The sequence below is a fragment of the Pectinophora gossypiella genome, chromosome 6 (assembly GCF_024362695.1).
Source record: "Pectinophora gossypiella chromosome 6, ilPecGoss1.1, whole genome shotgun sequence".
NCBI classification, from domain to species: domain Eukaryota; kingdom Metazoa; phylum Arthropoda; class Insecta; order Lepidoptera; family Gelechiidae; genus Pectinophora; species Pectinophora gossypiella.
In genome coordinates this window covers 4,937,740-4,959,848 of record NC_065409.1, presented here as the reverse complement: position 1 = coordinate 4,959,848, position 22,109 = coordinate 4,937,740, and the positions used below count along the sequence as shown (strand labels likewise).

The 22,109-nt window shown below is 36.1% G+C and overlaps 2 protein-coding genes across 3 annotated transcripts in view; one reads left to right on the top strand and one right to left on the bottom strand.

Annotated features, from left to right (window-relative positions):
• Positions 1-6,473, top strand: part of LOC126367509 (serine protease inhibitor dipetalogastin-like) — a 30,996-nt gene extending 24,523 nt beyond the window's left edge. The window contains exons 1-2 of one of the 2 annotated variants that reach the window (XM_050011054.1): positions 982-1,130; positions 5,870-6,473. In XM_050011054.1, coding sequence (XP_049867011.1) covers positions 1,100-1,130; positions 5,870-6,210 — 372 coding nt within the window. In that variant the 5' untranslated portion in view covers positions 982-1,099 and the 3' untranslated portion in view covers positions 6,211-6,473. Of the gene's footprint in view, positions 1-981; positions 1,131-5,869 lie in introns of those variants that run through there. The other variant, XR_007566494.1, reaches the window with a different exon arrangement.
• Positions 1-21,891, bottom strand: part of LOC126367464 (cerebellar degeneration-related protein 2-like) — a 91,384-nt gene extending 69,493 nt beyond the window's left edge. The window contains exon 1 of the mRNA XM_050010979.1: positions 21,602-21,891. Within this exon, the coding sequence (XP_049866936.1) occupies positions 21,602-21,677 (76 nt within the window). The 5' untranslated portion in view covers positions 21,678-21,891. The remainder of the gene's footprint in view (positions 1-21,601) is intronic.
• Between the last annotated feature and the right edge of the window lie 218 nt (positions 21,892-22,109).

The following is a 22,109-nucleotide window of genomic DNA, read 5'->3' as shown; positions in this document are numbered from 1 at the left end:
AGGGGTTCATGCCAAGCCTAATAAATTATCCGGCAATGGAAAATTATCAAAATGCAATTAAAACACATAATACCGGATTCTTACCGCGTTATTATAAAGGATATGAGACTCCCGATATTTCAACACTGTTGCAAGTGCCATGGACCCGGGATTTGCAACAGTGTTGAAATATCGGGAGTCCCATATCCCTGATAATAACGTAGTAAGAACCCGGTATTATGTGTTTTATTTATGAAATTACCGCGTAAACCTCAAACATGTACCTATCAAAATGTAAATTATACGTTATGCGTTTGTCATATTTTACAGCTATTTACTATAAAGACTAACAAAACGGATATCAAAAATTACATAAGTACTTAAGTATCGTCATTTTTTTTTTATTATGTATCATACATTTTTTCGAATCATTAGGAACCATAAAATCTCATACATTTTAGTATTCTGTTACTTATTAACTCGGCTTCGGCTATTAGCCGTAAAAACACCTCCACCAACCCGCATTGGAGCAGCGTGGTGGAGTATGCTCCATACCCCCTCCGGTTGATTGAGGGGAGGCCTGTGCCCAGCAGTGGGACGTATATAGGCTGTTTATGTTGTGTTGTTATGTTACTTATTAGTCTTTTTGTAGGTATTTAAGATTTAGGAAAATCCACTGAGAAATTGCAGACGTACAAAGCCGGAGCGAGTCGTTACTAAACATAATACATAGTCTTAATCAATCACCGGTTTCTCAGTCAAGTATGGAATGAAAATTCTTTTCACAATGGTCTCGCTAAGTAGTTATAAATAATGTTACGCGTTATAGAGTCTAGTCTATAGAGTAAGTATTTAGAATTCCTGAGCTAGGAGATAAATACTAGTAGTTCATTACCTCGTCGTTATTGCTAGCTCGTCTTCAATGGAACAGTGGGAACCTGTACTTGTGTGAACCGTGTAAATAACTGACAAATTGACGATTGTTGCGTATGATTGCGATGATATGATAATAGTGAGAATACTGCGAGTCATTTCATCTATTTGACGAGTGTCGTTCCGTTCATAAATGTGTATATATTCGTAATTGGTTACTTAGTAAACGGCTCTGGAAAAACAGAAAATGGAATGTCATGCTATCGTAGTTATATCAGGTAAGTCTTAGAAGTTGAAGATCGGATTAAATTGCGTATGTTACAGGCGTATAGTTGTATGTGCGGTAAAGCGTAGTGAATTATATTCTCTTTGTGGACGGTCACGAACATTGATACGTACCTTACCTATGCACTTTGGTACCATGTCACATTATCTTCTTTGACAAATTGAACTGTAAATCAGACTTAAATGTCAAATATGTTAGTACGACAGGCTTCTAAAGTGGATATGATATATTAAAGACTACAGTCGGTGAGCCAGTGTAATTTGTAGGCGAGGCTCATGTAATCCATCTTTTGCCTAAACACTTTTGGAAATGGCTAGTATGTTTCTAGATTCGGAACTGACTTCACTATTCAAAAATTACTACTAAATATTGTATTTAAATTTTATATCTAAACCAATAAGTAGTAGGGATTAACTCATCTCAAATGATTTATTAAAATCATCAAAAACCAATAATATCATGTAAATAATCTAATCTTACTTATTTCCTACTTTCGTACCAGTATAGACAGATGTCGGTGAGTAAAAAGTGTGTTTATGGCTCAAAGAAAGTATTTTTTTGAGAATGTAGATAGGTGAAACTGTTGAGAGTAGCTAAATTACAATGCGGTACGCGTGAAGGCCGGTAGAAGCGTTGAAAATCGTTAAAATAATTGAATTGCACTATGTGCCAACATAAAAATACCTAGCCAAAACAAATAGCTAAGTATTGTAACTATTGTAAGTAAGTACTTAAGTATAACAATTTGCGAAAATACACTGGTGGACAAAAAAAATCGGCTCACAATCTGTTGCCGCGTTTTTCATGACTGTCTACAAAAATAATTATTACTTACCTATAAGTACTTAAAAAAAATGCCCGATGGGGACATATCACAAAAATCACTTTGTGATCCCTAGTTTGGTTAGGACACTACACACTGACCACCCGTTTGTCCGAAAGTAAGATAATGCGTGCTGCAGATTCAGAAAAAAGATAAAGAAAACAATTATGACTAATAATTATTTGCGTAGAGCAGAATATTGATCCAAATGCGCGGTAATAAAACATGAGTCGGATTTTTTGTCCACTAGTATGTTACGGCAAAATGATATACCTACACAAGTAAATAATAATTATGTAGCCTGAATCTTATTATAGTATCTTATTAAAATAAACACTTTCACCAGCAAACCTCGAGTTCGATTCCAACTTCTAAATATTTTTTTTGAGAAGCTGCAGTAGTTTTAGGTGGATGAGACGTTCGTAATGTAAACAATGATGATTCAAAGTGTACTATGTTACCTACTGAATAAAGATATTTTTTATTTGAATTTTCTATGTGTCCTCTTGGGTCTGGGTGCTTGTTTTGCGTCATGCCTCCTCAAAAACACATGTCGATACATTTCGTAAGAATACAAAATTGATCGTCACTTGTTTCATAAACAAGTAAGACGGCATCTGAACACGCCTTTCTTTATCTACGAACATATCGGATGCATCTAAATCACATATTTCATCAGATCGCGTATTGTTTAGACTTTAGCTATAGTGATAGCTGTTGCCTTTGGGCAAGAAAGGTCATTGGATATGTCCACATGGTTTAAACATTCGCATTAATTTGAATGGAGGTCGCCAACCACGCTCGTCGACGCCTCGAGCGCATGCGCGTGAGGTAATCAAACCAGACAGGTTGTACCATATTGTGTTGTGGACTCATAATATCGCCAACGTGAATCTTGCACGTAATTGAAATCGTCTCCTACGCAGTTGATATTTCTGTGCAATTAATGGTAATGTATATCAACAGTTATAGTCTAAATTCAAACTCCTACATCAATGTGGGTTTAGTATTTTTTTGACATGACTTATTGTATGTTCGCCCCAGATGGCATGAAGTACTTGGACGGATAGGCGTTTAGTAAAGACACTTAAAAGTGAAGTAAAATTAGGGATGATTTTTAAAGTCTTAAAACCGAATACTGAGGATTATTGAGGACAGAAGAGACAAGATGATTGGACACCTAATAAGACACGACGAATTTATTAAAAACATCATACAAGGAAAGCTAGAAGGAAAGAGAGGAAAGGGAAGACCAAGAAGAGCTTACATGGAACAGATTAAAGAAAAGGTTAACGTCGTGTCTTATAGGGAAGTCAAGGACGAGGAAGGAGGCCTTTGATAGACTGGTATGGAAAATGCTACACCGACAAGAGCGTGGCTCTTAAATTGATGATGAAGACCCTTTCAAATCCATCCCAAAAAATCAAAACTCATTGTTTAACTATTGTGTCTAAACAAACGCAGAATTGCAGTCTGAAATCGAACTTGGATTACATAGCAATACGGCACGACATTCGAATACATGACGTGGACAAAAGTATACTCCACCTGCCATAAGAACTCCCACGACATGACATACACGGCGCGACAAATAATGCTGCGGGCTTCAACTAATACACATTGGCATACTTACAAACAGCATACGAAACCTCAATCATAAATCTACACGCAATATAGAGATCCGTTTTACTTTTATGTGATTTCTTTTATTATTAATCGCGTCAAATAAATCTAGCAATGTAACTGTCAAATGTTTAAATGAGGAATCTGTCATTTCAAAAGCGAACGACGATCCTCAACGACGAATGCGTCGCTCAGTGTCAGAAGTGCAGTCAATGATTCATCTCAATACAACGTGAGGAAGTTCAGTTGCTGGCTAGTCAATCGTGCGATGACACACGAGTCGTTGTTGTCAAAATAAACAAAATATCTCTTTCAGTTCAGTATGCATTTGAAAGAGGAAGCTGATGCTCGGAAAGAAAAAACTTTGTCTCCCTCTAACATTCTTTGAGGAAAAGGGACCTGGCGATGCTCGGTTGACCGAGAGTTGAAAACTCTCGGCATGTCATGGAAGCAAGCTACAGAGCCTGCAAAAGATTTCGAGGAGTGGAAGTCTGTTATTCGAGCCCTACATCCCAACAGGGGATAAAAGAACATTCTTTAACGTACAGTAGTACGGTCACGAGTACTAATATGTATACACTTTGAAACCATGTCACATTAACTTTTTTGACAAATGAAACCGTAAGTCTCATTTAATGACAAATATGATAGAGCGACAGGGTTCTAAAGTTGGTACATGATATTGCTCATGACTGTACACTATTTTCCGTCCAAGTACTTCGTTAATTGTATTTGCGGCAAATCCAGTACAAGTAACGTCAAAAAAAGTGATACACCTCTTATCGGTGATAGTTCCCATATTTTTAAAACAATATTAGTTTTAAAGGTATTGATGGAATTAAGTTTTCATGGCAAATCACCAGAGCGTAGACCCGGGTCTACTTCTTTTTTCTGCAAACATAAATGGAAGATGTGGAAGATCAGATTTCACAGTTGTCTCGTGAATACCAACATAATTCGTAACTTTCGGATTACGGAAGCTTAAAAGCTGAAAGTACAATTTTATATAATAATATCGACGGCAATAATCAATAACAAACAATTTTTAAATTGATTTATTTCTCAATCAATAAGTAAATGCGATTACACGATGAGCTATTTCATCTTAACTATTATTGTACATTTTATTGTAAATTGCCGGAAACGAGCATTTTATATGTTTCGTGATATTTTAACAACTGCACCCACCTGGGGTCAATCAACAATTTTCCGGTCATGTGCGTTAAATATCGACTTTATAATGAGTTAGGAAGGTTGTAAACATGGAAGTATTTTGATTTGAACCGTGAAATAGATTCCCATTTGATGGAATGTTGTAAAGTGTAAAGCTTACGCAAGATGTTGTCAAATATTACGAAATAACGACTATCGACGGATCTTTAGGTGCACCTGTTCCTTAAACAATGGCTGCGCTAAAGTTCGCTTTCGTTTGCGCCCGCGCACCTCGTTAACATTTGGGCGCACCGAGCACGAATCGTGACCGACGCGATCTCGTGCCTTTCGGACAATCGCCTCGACCGCCTTGCGCCGCCGTCACTGATAACAACATTCCCTTTTATCGCACGAATTACCTAAGAATTCGATTCGTAGGCACAATTTCAAAATTTTTATAACCGAGACTGATAAAAGAACGCTTATAATATTATAATGGAATGGAATGTGAAAATATGAAACTAACCCTTTTCTCAATCGGTATTGAGGCCGCCTGACACTGCTGAAGTATTGCTGACTATTAACAAAATAGTAAACGTACAAGCTATATCTAAAACTTCCTCTAAAAAGTCTTCCCACGCGACTATTAACGTTAGAAAGATCATAAACCATCCGGCCCTTCGGCGATTCAAGTTCTCCAATTAAAATGATTCATAGAACTTCCCGTTTCACATTCACCTCGACTGTCGACCGAGTTGTGATCAAAAATTAATCTAAGATGACGATGTCCGTTTGAAAACATTTCGCGACAACAGACAATGGAATAGGTCATTGGTTTACAAAAGCAAAGAGCTGTCGTAATCCTCAGTTTCCGACCATGTGTTACTGCGACAGGTGGGCTGCTTTCCAACTCTCACGTGTGTGTGATTTTTTTAAATTATTTCATACTTTGACATAACTAATTTAAAGAAGTGACTAAAAATATTGTTCATCAAAATGTTAGCACTCGTAAAAAGTTCCGAATCCAAATTTGAAATATTCCGAAAGTTCAATTTTTGAATTAGAAATTTCAAAAATAGTAACACTATGTTGCAGTGACTTTTTCGTAATTCTCATGTTTTATTTTTTTCCAGTGGTGATGGCGTTTCTTGTGTTGGTGAGGAGTGACGAAGTATACTGTCCTGTGGCTTACCGCACCATCGGGCCGATATGTGGGACTGATGGATCGTTGTACACTACTTGGTGTGACTTGGAAATGGCTCGGGTTTTCAACCACCAACTGGATGTCGCTCACATGGGACCGTGCAGGTCCGATTGCAGTTACGAGTATATGCCAGTATGTGGCAACGATCTGGTAACATACGACAACCTCTGCTTCTTCCAAGAGGAAGCCTCAAGACCACAAAGCTACGGGCTAAGAGTACTTCATTTCGGACAGTGCAATAATTACAGAATTGTACCGTATATAACATAATCTTCAACAATTTCAACGACCGCATTGTTCTGGACTGCTCAAAGTAAAACGATTACGATTTTCGAAAAGTAATAATGCAATAAATTGTTTTTGTGTCGTAATTATAAATGAAAAACTGGTGTTAAAACAGTGAAGTGATGAGTTTTTGTACATAGATAGAATTTGCGTAAAGTGGGAGTTCACATGACATCAAACTACAAGTCACGCCTTAAAAGACATGTGTAGTAAGTTATTTAGGAATTTTACTGATTTAGTTGTTTTCATTTCTAAGTTTTATTGGTTTAATTATTTTTAATGAGTTTTAGTTGTAGTAGATACAGATACTTAATAATTTAAAGAGTGTGGGAAAATTAAAGAAAGAGTTACTGAACATTTTTTATTACCCTGATTCAAGTTACAGGTTCTCTAGTTACCTTTAAACAAACCGTTTCAATACGCGAAACGTACCTGAAATGTTTATGAAAACTTGTGTGAAAATTACTCTTATACAATATCTTATAACTCCGAACATCCTCTTTAAAATGCTAATAAGGTTCGTTCACATTTAAGACTATTACGAAGTAGCGTCCAAAATTGGCATTCTATTTTATCACGAAATGCGTACGAACATTTAGGTTTGGCAACATCGTTCGTCGTGGGCTGGTCCCGAGAGATTCTATCACTAAGAAGAGCAACAATAACTGCTTGATGGCTTATGGTCAAATTATGTTAAGTAACAAAAAGAAACATCCCGACATTACCATACTGATGTGAAAAAAGAGCAATGTTAGATGTGATTGAGTAACAGTCTTCCATCGTGTGGGTTGTGAGGTGGATTATCAACTTTATCAACCCTGGTGTCAGGGTTACTATTGAGCCGCTAAAAGCCCCTCATATTAATAAGTAGTAACCGGGTCCAACGGCTTAATGTGCCTAATAATTGAGTAAAAGTAAAGCTAATGTATTCAAGAGGTTCTTAGTGAGGAAATGAGTGACTACTGTCCTTATAAGTATTGGTAAATGAAGAACAATATAGTTCGATAGATGAGTATGAGGAGCTCGGTGGTGCAGCGGTTAACGCGTTCGGTCTGCAATTGTTGAAGTAAAGCAACTTTCGCAAAGGCCGGTCATAGGATGGGTGACCACAAAAAAAAAAGTTTTCATCTCGAGCTCCTCCGTGCTTCGGAAGGCACGTTAAGCCGTTGGTCCCGGCAGCATTAGCAGTCGTTAATAACCATCAATCCGCACTGGGCCCGCGTGATGGTTTAAGGCCCGATCTCCCTATCCATCCATAGGGAAGGCCCGTGCCCCAGCAGTGGGGACGTTAATGGGCTGGTGATGATGAGATGAGAATGTTAAATGAATAACAAAATAACCATTTTTCAGTAAGTAAGTAAGTATATTATTGCATGAAAAAGTAGCATGGAAATAATTAAAGCACATAATAACGGGTTCGGGTTTGGGTTAGCATGGAAATGCTGCACCGAAAAGAGCGTGGCTCTTAAATTGGTGATGAAGTAAGTATACTTAGTTCTTTGTAGTCTACTTAGGGACCTTTCTGTTGATTTGATTTATTACAATCTCTTGTAAGACCGTTTTATCAGAGTGAACAACAAAACGTATTTTCATATTACTACCTAGCTAGCACTAGACAGTAGGTACCTACATGATTCGCATTTGTAGCCTGCATAGTGTCGGATAACATTAAATAAAAAAGTGTTATGGTATCACATGTCCCACAAAAAGATCTTGGTCATTCTATTGTCTATTTATCCATTGTTATTTTTCAAAGTTCTCTCCCATGAAGTGATTTTTGCGTAACCCGAGATTTCACGCCGGGGATCTAAAGTTCGCGCGCTTGTGCGCCGTGAACCGACTCCGGCTAGGACACGTATGACGTTTGTAGTTATAGAAACTTGAGACCATCAAGAACATAATATAAGTATTCTTTATTTTACTAAATAATAATTATTATTATTACTATCTATCATCTCCCTAGCATTATCCCGTTTTTCACAGGGTTCGCTTACCTAACCTGAAGGTTTGACAGGACCGGTTTTTTACAGAAGCGACTGCCTGTGTGGACCTTTTAACCCGCGAAGGAAAAACCCAGCCCAATACAGGTTAGGTCACATACCTCCGAAAATGCATTTCTCGTAAATGTGACTTTCCTCGAACCTGCGACCTCAAAGTGAAAGGCAAGCGTTCTACCAAAAGGGCTACCACGGTTCTTTATTTTTTTCAAATAAAGATTATTGAGGGGTCAATGAAAACAATAGGTGGAAAGATACGCTGATCAAGTAAAGGAAAACATAAGTAGTCAAATCGCACATTACATTTTTTTGACGTGAGTCTTGTAGCTAACTACTTGGCCAGACAAGAGGAGAGCTAAGACAACAGACCTGAGAGTGCCCAAATCTCGCATACTTTGTGTAATTGAAATAAATTCGTGTAAATACTTTTTTTTTAATGCCTATCTAAACCATCTCATAAAAGCCATATAAGGCTGTGAAAATATAATTATAATAAATCTATGTAGGTAGGTACATCTCAGTGTGGGCTCGCTTCGGTTCCGCTATTTGCTTGAGCGTGCAAGCCTACAGGTGTCAACGGCCAAGCGTGAGTGAGACATGTAATGGGATAGTCTCAGGGGGTCTATGCTCTTTTGTTCAAAGCCCTGTCCGCATGTACAGGTTTTAGTTTACGTCATTTTCTTATCCTTTATTTCTAGCAATAATGTCTTCTTTCATGAAAATATAATGTATATTGTATAATTTTTTTTTCTGTTTATATAGCACTCGACAAGAGCTGCGGGTTCAAGACTGGGTTAGATTGTTTCGATTTAATTATCTCATTTTTTTTTACGATGTCACTAACACCCTGTATATAGTACTTATATAAAGCATTTTTCATGCAATGATATATTAATATATATATGCTTTTTATGATGCGTATAGTCCGGACCTTACTAATTAAACATGACCGCAACATAATCTCACATCATAACTTGCTAACTAATCCCTAAACAGGCCCAAGACCAGGTGCGGTATCGAGTTAAGAAACACTATATCTCCATTAGAAAAACAGGTATATAGCTACCTATATATAGTTATCCAAACTCGTACATTTCGCCAGCGTTGGAGCAACATTAGCTGTGATAAAGTGTTACAGGATATGGGGTGGGTCCTCTCAAACAGGTTGGTCGGCTTGCCAATCGACACCAGACTGGTATTCAATGGGCGGTTGAGAAATTTCAAATATAACATGTACACATACAAATAAACTTGAATGCACCAGAAAAAACAACAATTAGGTAGGAACTTACAAAAGTATATACATACATACAAAACTGACGCCTATTTCACCCAGCAGGGTCCACATAATACCAGGGTCGTGGTTTGCGTTATCTCAGGACGTCCACCACCACCTTATGATCATTCTAATGAACATTCTCTACGCTTATTGTAATTGTTTTGTGAAAATTTTAAATGATGTTATTATCTTGTTTTTGTGTGTGGCGTCCTTTTATAATAAACAATTTCTATTCTATTTCCCACCAGGGTACATTTGCTTTGATCCTGACACGCTTCTCTTGCTTTCTCCACATTCATCAATCGTTTCATACACGCACGCCGGTTCAGGGTAGTACTAAATCTTTTCTAAGGACATCTCCAATTAGGACAATGTACGTCCTTCTAGGTCTTCCTCTGCCAGCCCTACTATCTACTTTCGCTTTATATACCGCTTTCGTAATCCTATTATCCTTCATAACTCTGTGTCAAAACCAATTTAACATTCCCTTCTCTACATTATCATCCTCCTGTTCTTATCCCACTTTAAGTAGAATCGTCACAACATGTATATTATTCCTCTACCATTCAGCTCTGTCAGTCGCCACCTCAGTACTAGCGCCTTTCACACGCATATCCTTCTTCACACAATACATATACACACACCTTATCTATATCCATCCAAATTCATACTTATCACTTTCCTCGTTATATGCCTAAGTATATACGTCCCGCTCAGGCTTCCCCTCAAACGGAGGGGGTATGAGGCATACCCCGGTTCCTTTTATGGCATATTACGTGGAAGGAAATTAGTCTACGAGTGACAGATGTCTACTTGACATACAGTCAAGTTTTCTTTTTTCTTTACTCTTAGTCCTGCATCTATACAGGAGGCTTTTAAACCCACTTCCTATAACATTTCCTTCCTGTAATCTACGCATGGTCTAACTTACGGTACTATGTAGTCATTACATAGCAACCCTGACCCAGAGAAGAGGTTGGTCATTGACCCACAGAAGAGAAGAAGTAAATTTTGGGATGACAAAAGACATGGATATATTCTATTTTTTACACCTGGTCTATTCACCGCAGACCATGCATAGAATAGACGTTGAGAAATTTTCTTCACAGCATTCTAAAGTTGCAATGACTTGGCTCATATCCCACGAGCATGATTAAAAAGACACAAGATATTATTACGGAGTGATTATACCTACCTATGTGTAGTGTGTAGTACAACAAGAAATGTAATCTGTCCTTTTATACATACCTAACTACCGAGTATGATATAGAACTAAATAAAAACATAGAATGTGCTATGCATGACAAAGTGGGAATGTTCTCGTTGTAAAAACGCTTTAACAGTAAGGAAACTCGCTGCTTTTGTTTTTCAAATTGGTCTTTCTTGTACTCTAATCCCATCTGCCTAAAAGCTAGGTAATAAAGCTCTTCTAACGTAACATCACTATTACGATGTGTCGAAATGGCACTGTTGGACTACTCCTCCTGCTGAGCTGTTTTACAAGACATCGCTCACATCGATAATGAAATTTATTTATTTATAAGCCCATGATTATTATTATTATTACTTATGTGTTGTGTAAATCACATACTTAGCCCTTTTGTTTTATACAAATTGAGTATAGGTATTTCTAATTAAATTCAATTACTTAATTTATTAAATAAGTATACTTACCTACACATTTTTCAGAAAATAATTTAAGTACTTGTGTAAGTACTTACTCATGTTTTTATTGTTTAAAAGCTCGATGTAGCATTTGGGAATGTGTTAAGTATGTTGTTTTTAGGTTTCCCTACCCAAAGGGTAAAAAACGGACCCTATTACTAAGACTCCGCTGTCCGTCCGTCCATCCGTCTGTCACCAGGATACAGCCGGGTGGACGGTGGTGGTGGTGGTGAGATAGTCAGATAGGTAAAAAATAATTAAATTAATATTTATTCACATACATGGTACGGTGTTTTTAACTAAATATCTTTTCCTAATCTAACCCAACCTAACCTATCTTACTAATTGTTGTTATACCCCCGTTCGATGTATCTTATGAGCTTGCCATTTTCTATCTATCAAATCGGTACCTACCTACTTAGTTCTTCTGCCTATTACAAAATAGCCAGTCATTTTTATTAGCATGTAATACAATTTAGAGTCATAACAATAAACTTTGGCTATGGATAACATTACATTTATCTCTGTTCTACATCTTCCTAAAGTTCATTCGTCCATCTTGATAAAATACCTTTCGAGATTATGTCCGCACCTATCATCCATCTCTACATTCCAAAAACAATAGAGTAATTCCACAAGAATTTACTAATTAAGATATTATTCACACTGTTTAAATGTAAGTATGAATGATAATTAGTTGCACAGTAATTTTATCGCTAGAGACACAAAGCAATAAACATACATATAAGGGCCGCAGATGTAAATCTACTTACTTACATAAAAAAATACCTACTTCAAAAATGACGTTACGTTGAATAACTGCGAGAAAAACATATTTCCTGATAAGTTTCTTTTAATATGTTAGTTAGTGGGCTCTGTTTTCCGCATTAATTGATATTTTTGCACAATTCCGGTACTTCATAAAGCCTGCAATTTTTTTTTTATTTAACCAAAAAAATGTACATATAAATGGAATAATGCAGACATACCAATAAACCGTCTTGGGTTTGTCCTGGCATGCCATCGCTTCATTATATCTTGTTTTAGAAATTGGTTTACTTACTATTTTTAAACAGTGATGTGTTTTATTTCAACAGTTTTTCTTTAACTTTATTTCCATTGTTATTAATTATATTAGTTTTAAGACAACACATATGTCGTGTACATATGTATGTGTGCATGTAGATATGTGTTTGGTTAGACCTACGAGATTCTAAGCCCTCTTGGTGTCGGAGGCTGCCATTGTTATGACAGCTTCCACTAACCTTATGTGTGTGTGTTAGAGAGAATGTACCTATGTGTGGTTAATGAATAGGTATGCATGATATGTTCTTTATATGTTGCTTAGATATAGCATAAATATATATACATAGGTATTATTCGTCACAGGTCGTCGGGTCGTTATAGGTATTGTTCTTAAACATGTACTCTTTCATCATATTGTGAGATATAGGTACAGATATAGGTATAGATACTGGGTTGGCTGGAAGAGATCTCTCTCAGAGATAAGTCCTCCCTTGTAAACGTCCATTTCATGTTTGTGATGTAACTAGTTGTTAAGTGCAATAAAGTACAGTTCTTTTTTCTATGTGTAGGTATCTGCTCAGTAAGCGGCATATCTTTCCTGGATTCGCAGTAGTTTTACCGAGTAGTCTTACCAGTTGAACTATTGGGACTAGAGCGAACAGGGACAATCTTGGATCCCTAGTTTGGTTAGGACATTACAAGCTGATCACTTGATTGTCCGAAAGTAAGATGATCCGTGCTTCGGAAGGCACGTTAAGCCGTTGGTCCCGGTAACTACTTACTGATGTAAGTACGTAGTCGTTACAGGAGCCATGTCAGGGGCCTTTGACTGCTCAATAGTAACCCTGACACCAGGGTTGATGAGGTTGGTACTCCACCTCATAGCCCACACGATAGAAGAAGACTATAAGGCATCGAAATGTACTTACAGTAAAATTGAATCACTGACCGGCACTAACCGACGCAACATCTCAAATTCTAGGAACTATTATAATCAAATCACATATCGAGACAAAAAAAGTCTCGATTATCGCACTCTTATTCTCGAGCTGCTAAGAAATGTAATGTAAAAACAATCATTAGCCTATAATGTATGGAGTGCATCTACATATGCACGTTATATTTACACACACTGATGTAGAAAAACAATCACGGTCCACGAGAAATGGAAAAATAAAAACGATTTGCATCATCGTTCTAACTAACATTAGAAATACCTATGATCATAGAAATCATAATACTGGTGCTTATTCTGGCGATAAAAACTTAATTTTCATTTAGTGTGGTCGTTTTAAAATAGTGCTATCCTTTACTTACGATAAGAATAAGAAAGAGAGGGGAGCTAGTTTCAGAACTGTCACATTAAATTAAACTTAAGTTAGTTCCACCGACTGTAATTGGAATACCATTGTATTTAAGTCTATAAATTATGTAATACAAACTGGATTTAAAAAAAAAAAGAAATGAAAGGAAAACATGAAACAGTAGGACTGACTAGGGCCCTGTGCTGGGAGGTTTTCTGGCCACGTCTTTCCCTCAGCGTTACAGATTCCGATGTGGTAGTAGTTTTACAGCTAGTTACATATTATGTAATTTAATTTTTTGACGTTCAAAAAGCACTAACTTTGTAAGTCAATTTTGAAAAATAAATATTTTTGATTTTTTTTTAAATTTTTGGTGGCAGTGTCGGTACCACTACGGTGTGGCAGTAAAAATAAATAGGTAAGTATCTAAATAAATTGATTGTTTTAGTCACATAATAGAGAAAATTAATGGTATCAGGTAATCAAAATAAAATTGGTGCAGATGATCATAAATGTGAGTCTCTACAACGCAAACCCTATCAACTCACGTCTAAAACACAAATTAAGTAAATAAGGTTTTTTGTAAATTTTCTGAAAATGTGTGGATTCATAAAAATATGGTATATTATTTACGTGTATTTTTCAATGATCCCGTTTCACCATTAGGTTCATCATATCCATCTTAAGACTTCGTATCAACAAAGGCTGCAAGTTGTCTTTGTTTACTTGTAACTCTGCCTACCCCGTTAGGGCTTACGGACGTGAGATTATGTATCGGCTATACAGGCTGAGAGAATTAGTTTTAGGAGGATGAGATGTTCGTTATGTAAAAATTGGCGATTAAAAGTGTAACTCACGAAGGGCACGGGCGGGGCGGTACTTACTGAATAAAGATATTTTTGAATTTATTCATATGTTACATACATATGAATGTCATCATCATCATCAGCCTATTAACGTCCCCACTGCTGGGGCACGGGCCTTCCCTATGGATGGATAGGGAGAACGGGCCTTAAACTATCACGCGGGCCCAGTGCGGATTGATGGTTATTAACGACTGCTAATGCAGCCGGGACCAACGACTTAACGTGCCTTCCGAAGCACGGAGGAGCTCGAGATGAAAACTATTTTTAAACGTGAACCGCTGCGCCACCGAGCTCATGTATGTAAGATGTATTTTTTGATAGATAATCTAACTTTACAAAAATAAACCATTTGAAAGTGACAAATCACCCGGCGGCGGCGGCTGCGTACAATTTCCGCTAGCATCTCGTTTTCAACCACATAGTTAAGTGTGAAGTTCAAGTTGAGGTTTGCTATCAACTTATAGCTTTACGAAATATGTACTTAAGTGAAATGCTATTAGAGAGGCTTAACGGGACTAGTAACAGTTGCTGTTGACAAAATTGTGTCACTGATAATAGTGTTTGGAATCGTAAGATCGAATGTCCTTTTAAAATCCAAACATTCAAAATATTGTGTTTTGGAAATCGCGGCCGCAAGAGGATAAAGCACCATAGAATATTTGAACATACTTATAGTATTATTCCTTATTCTATGCTTAATTGCTTATACTCATATATTACTTATTTTATTTATTTATTTTATTTTGTTTGGGGAGCTTACAGCTTAATTCACACAATGTTACACTTAGTAGTAAATAAAGGCCAATTACAAGCTACCTACTTACCACAAGCAAAGTAAGTCTAATTAGGCTTAGCGTGCATGAAAGACCTATTGTCAAAGTTTTATTCGGGTCTTTACAGTTGTGTAAATAATTAATACAATGTTAATTAAATAGTACCTATATCACACGTTGATGGACAGTAAGGGCTTAACGTACTAAATCTGAAAACTGCTACGAACGTCGTTATAAATTTTGCAGTAACGACAGAACAGTTCATCATCATCATCAGCCCTTTAACGTTCCTACTGCTGGGGCACGGGCCTTCCCTATGGATGGATAGGGAGATCGGGCCTTAAACCATCACGCGGGCCCAGTGCGGATTGATGGTTATTAACGACTGCTAATGCAGCCGGGACCAACGGCTTAACGTGCACGGAGGAGCTCGAGATGAAAACTTTTTTTTTGTGGTCACCCATCCTATGACCGGCCTTTGCGAAAGTTGCTTTACTTCAACAATCGCAGACCGAGCGCGTTAACCGCTGCGCCACCGAGCTCCTACAGAACGGTTAACACTGTCTAATTACACAGATATATTTCTGTGTAAAACGTCACTGTACCTACATCCGTCAACAGCTATAGTCGTTCATGTCACTATGTATTTTCTGATCCGTGTGCCGAAAGAATGCTCACATCTGTCTATACAAAATACTTGAATAAAACACACTAAAACTAGACTAGAGTAGTACTTAAATATCTTATCTTATCTTACCTTGTGTCAAAACATGGTGAAAAATTAAGCAACGTGTTAAAAACAAAATTATATGAAAAACAACGCAAAATTGCAAGGTCTAGTTACCTATTTCCCTATAGAATTACGTATCTAATCCTTATTTATGATGCGAAAACGTAATTCCTTACGGCTGAAGTGTAGGTAGGTACCATGGCGCGTATTATATGAAATGGAGTGTAAATATGGGCGATTGTACGAACACATTCCAAAAATATATTTACCAGAATATGCAAACATTTACACTGAAAGGTACACAATCGGTTCTGGGCCAAGAATTCGGATACATCGGCATTCTAACGGCTGTGTAAGTATAACAAACGCCTAATCATTATTCAGGTGTCGTCGAGTCCCTTGCAACGGTCAAACTATCATTTTTAACGGTCACGAATACCGAATGCGTCATAGATATTTTGGGCTCTTTAAAAAACAAGAATTCGTAAACCCGGAATGGTAATAAACTTGTTTAGTTGAAGAACAATAAATCAAGATATTAAATTGACATTTATTTACTTTCCTAACGTTAATCGTAGCAGACGCGGCCGGAATATACCCACCTACTCGTACTTAATACCTAAAAGTACATATTGACACAATTATTTTAGAAATTTTAGAAATAATTAATGTAAATTAGAAACATTAAGTCAATTTTTGCGGTAACGTGTCATGCATTTAAACAATGATAATAAACGTAGAATAAATAGGTAGTACCTACAAGATCAAAGTAGAATAGACTGAAACGCATAAGAATATTTTATATATAACTTTGCACCTGTTTGTATCAATACAACATTACTTGTTTGTTGTGGTAAGGCTTAGAAACTGCGGTTGTGTACTTATAAACTTAGTTAAATGATTTTATAACAATAGACAGGAATATAGAGGAACGTAATCTTTACTCAGGTAGACGAAAAAGACAGTGTACAACTTATAACAACTTCCAGGGTGTCTTTGTATAAAAAGTCTATCACATTTTTTTAGATAAATATGACTGATACTTTACAACAAACACAAATGTGCGCCCATTAATATGTAGTATGTAGATAAGTAAATAATTGAAAAAAAAAAGAAAAACACAAAAATTTTCATGACTTTTCCGACAGGAAATTCCACTTGATATGGACTCTAAATCCCCCTGAGTATTCGGTACCATTGTTTTATACCCTTGAAAGTTCAATGAATGGATATGGATAAGATATAGACATTGAGATATAAAGATAATTCAGTATTCGATAATCATAATTAAAAGGTCAATGACGTGGCGCCTATTAATTTAATTTAACTACACTCATCGTGGGAATATCGTGAGTAAAATCACGCTTAATTAAAAAAAGTAACAATGCCAATAGATTACCAATTATCGCTAAAGGTAATATTTTTTTTATAATTGTATAGGGTATATTACAAAATGATAATGAATACCTTTGACGGGAATCGAAAGTAAAACTGAATCACTTTTAAAATTATTCAGTTGTACAGAAATTGCCCACTAGAGACTGTTATTCATATTACTGCTATTATTTTAATGCAAATTGTTTTGAAGAGTTAACTATCTGCGTATGGTGAAATTTAGATTGTCATAACTTCATAAGTTATCTATTTGAAGTCCGTGAAACGCATTGCGGGAGAAAGAAAGAAAGATAATTCTACCTTCTATTTCTAGATTAGTATTAAATTTGAGCCATGTCAGGGCCTTTGGCGGTTCAATAATAACTCTAACACCAGGGTTGATGAGGTTGGTAATTCACCTCACAACCCACACGACAGAAGAAGAAGCATTTAATAATTTTACTGTGACTGGCATCTACCCTAATATGAGATGCATACCATGTATTATTTTACTCATTTAATTCTTATAGTTACAGAGAAACAAGATATATACCTAGAGCCTGCAAAAGATCGCGAGGAGTGGAAATCTTTTATTCGAGCTCTACATCCCAGCACGGAATAATATGATTGAAAGAAGACGAATCGTTATCATTAAATGATATAATTAGGAGTCTAGTAAGGAGTGTATAGTATCAATATTTTGTTACCTAATAGTATAATTTGATACCTAATCAGTCAGTAATTCGCATTGGAGCAGAGTCGTGGAGTAAGATATTTCATGACTCCTACGGTTTATTGAGGGAAGGCATGTATCCACATGTACTATGCACAAAACACATAATGAATGGCTACTCACTAATTTGCTTGTCTTTGTGTTTGTTGATAATTTACTTACAATATTTTGAACACCAACGTTAGAGTTCAACACACGTCAAAAATGTTAAGAACGCTACAATCATGTAATTATGTAAGTTATACAGTCTCGCTTTTAGGAGTAAGTAGTGTAATAAAATGTAAATTAATAATCATAAATTGTCGGCCAAAAAAGGAAAGAACATAAGAAATATGTTAGATATGGTTTTCCGTCGCTTCAGTTCTAACTCCAGACAAATGCAAAACAGTTATTATTTTGAAAGTAGCTTTCGTCCTTTTCCCGGAAAAGTACATCCATAAATAACTCTTATAACTACAGTAGGAAGGAAGAATATTAGTAAACGTTGCGCTCCGTCAAACTTTGATGTATTACATAGATCTCACATGCAAATTAACACGATAACTTTTATTAACGTGTGCGAAAAATGATAGATAGCCTTTGACAAAACCAGGAAAAGAAAGTTTGTAAGGGTTTTTTGATTGATTAATCATTAATACATACTTAGTAAGTACTTATAAACGGAAGTAGACACTTAATCACGAGAATCACTTAGTGAAAAACCTGAATTAGTAAGAGGTTTTTATGAGCACCTCAAACAGTTTATCTGTCATTATTAGTAGGATTTCGTCATGTCAGGGGCCTTTGGCGGCTCAATAACCCTGACACCAGGGTTGATGGGGTTGGTAATCCACCTCATAACCCACACGATAGAAGAAGTATCTTGGACAAAACATACATTATTCACACGAAAACAGCCAATAAGTATATGTTGTCACGCTCGCGGGAATACATTAATTTTATCAATACAATAGCAAGGAATAGAGAAGCAAATAAATTGATAGCGTACCTAGATATAATCACAGCTTGGTATTTCAAAGAAGAATAAAGCACTAAATGCAATAAGATCCATTCAATGCTTTTCTAGGTACTCAGTTCCGATCGGATAGACAAATGTTCTAGGCTAGACTTTATATTTTCATTTGCTTAACTTTACTTCGACTAAACTGACTGCTTGTTAAATGCCTAATTTATTTAATGTAAATACGCTGGCCGATTTCGGTAACATTGAATTTCAAAAATGCTTCGTAAAGAACATTACCATATTACATTCTAAACATATTTTGAAGTAGGCATTTCTACCTAGAACAATTAAAACAATTATGAATGTTAGTTAAAACAGAGTCTATTTTTTTCATACCTACGATTAATTTAGATTTGAAAGTACACTAGAAATTGTAGATAAGCTTAAGTTAGGTAGGTATACAGTTATAAAGTTAATTACCATAAGCAATGATCAAAACTTTCAGCTTAGTGTTAAATAAAATAAAAATAAAATGGTCAGAACAAACTCAAAATAACATAAATAAACCTGCCTAAATACGGCCACTATATACTTTAGTACCATGTCAAATTACCTTTTTTGATAAATTGGACTATAAGTCTCAGTAAATGCCAAACATGTTAATGTGACAGAATTCTTAAGTGAATTACGTGATAATGAACATGACTGTATTAAGTACTGTATATGACAAGTACCTATTTGTAACGAAAGATAAAATGCTACTATTAACGAACTTCCTTCTTATCGTGTGGGTTGTGAGGTGGAACACCAGCCTCATCAACCCTGGTGTAAGGGTTATGATTGAGCCGCCAAAGGCCCCTGACATGGCTCACTAACGATCTCAATGCCCCTACGTCTTCGCGTAATACATCCACAATATTAAAAGAGAAGGTCGTCTTTAGATCGACTTCTATGACAAAGGATCCGGGATCACAAACATCATTACACTCGTTTCACATTTTTTTGCCCCAAACCATGCATGACGACTTAACATAGAATATTTTTAAAGTTTTTCGACGGAAAGCGTGACCGTCAATAACAGACGGTAAGTAAACACGCGTAGTTCAAACATTACATTTGCACTGTTATGACCATATGAGCATACGTAACCAAGGTTAACTGTCTTTTATCACGTAAAACTTCTTTCTCTTCAAAGAAAGTTTTTTGCAATCATGTAAGAACAGATGAATGAACAGATATATGCCCAATGCGAAAATCAGAAGTCAATGTGCGTATAAAAATTACGGTAGTATCTACCTACTTATTTCAAATTGAGTAGGAATCCAGTACGTAGAGACCCATAATGATGTATGAAGTATGGATTACCCATGTAATAATTAAATAAGTAATAAAATAAACTCATAGCAACCAGAAACCGATTAATTAGTTAATCTTAATGTGGGTTGATTGACCTACGTATTAACTTTAATAAAATATTATTATAGCAAAATTACAATATTACTGCACGTACTTAATATTACTTAATATTTAAGATTCAGTTCCTGTTCTTGATTCTGTTTTCTACATTAAGTACTTATTTTTTTATCATGAATATTTTATAATACTTTGTAAGCCCTAATAGTTAAGTAAGTATTCCTAAATAATCTAATCTCTCTAACCGTCTTACCTACTCACCTAAATGCATACAAGCGGCCTATGTTGTTACAGAGATGTTGCAATATTTTTATCACACGCAATCACAATTACTTAAGTACTATTTCAACTACAACGAAAATCCCGCGTATATTTTGTATATATATCATCATATTATATATATATATATATATATCATTTCAATCGCCAATAATAATATTAAAATCTCATATTCAATAATTGCTATAATAGATCGTAAAGTTAGTCATTTAGCCACCGTGATGCAGGTGCGGTTACTATTAATATATTTATTCATATTCATTAATTTCGTAATAGTTATATTTATGTAGTTATTTATTTATTTTGATAGGTATGTCTGTGTTAATACAATATAGTTGCGTAACATGTAAACAATAAACACTATTCTAAATGACCAGCGAGAAGTGGGAAATAATTGGCAATGTTTGATGATAAGTTAGGTATTGTATTGTTGAGATTTATAAAGATTTTGAGGAAGGAAAAGATGTTTTATTTATTTATTTGTCTTTGTTTATTTATCTATATTAAGCTTTTAAAAAACGGGATAACGCTAATGAGATTATGAATTACTTTACTTCGTATTTCCCGCAAAGATTCTACAAAGATTTTGTTAAAATTACATAAGTAGGTGCAACTTTATAAATTGATCCTACTTTTAATTAAGTCATTATCAGAACGGTACATGTTATGAAAAAAACCTTATTATTCCTCTGACCGATCATTGAACTTGGTTATGCACATTAACCTGCATGCGATGGTGCATAAATTATATCGATTGAGTTATTCCAGTGAAACATAACGTGATAAGGGGATAACCAACGGTAAACAAATAAGAAAACAACATGAATCTTTACTTACGATTACTGAAAAACAAAGAGTATCAACCATTGATTAAAGAAAATCGAGGGTAGTTGGAAGATTCTATCGTAACCACGCGCAGAAATTCCTCCCATTATAAGTTCAAGACTTCTCAAATCAACTATATAGACTAGATGATAAAATCAAAGTGGCTCACCTGACGTGGTCCAGCATTCTGGACATTCCTGACACAGCGTCGCCCAATCGAAGGCGAGGTCCTCGAAGCTCGCCATGACCAGAACACTTATCAAAGCTCAAGTCCACTTAACATAATTCTTCCAATATGCACTATCACTGAGACACCAGTTTTCGGCACATGTCTGTTAGTTTATTTGATTTTATGAGAATGAAGTTAGTAGGTATGAGTGAGATTTGAGTGAGCCCGCGTGCGGGTGTTAGCTCGGTAAGCGCTCGCGCACACAAGCGTCCGACGATGCACTGCGCGCGCGCCGCCTCGCGCGTCTCGGGATGTCGCTCGGAACCTGTTCCTCTGCGTTCACGTCCTCCACTCTTTCGATTTCAATGAACCGTTAACGTTCTTTTCTTATTAACCGCATCTTATCTACACGACATCACGTAATACAGCCGCATCGGATATCTGTATCGCGAACTACAATGGCACCGTTAAGATTTGAAAATTGAACCGGATTTAAGTGATTGCCAAT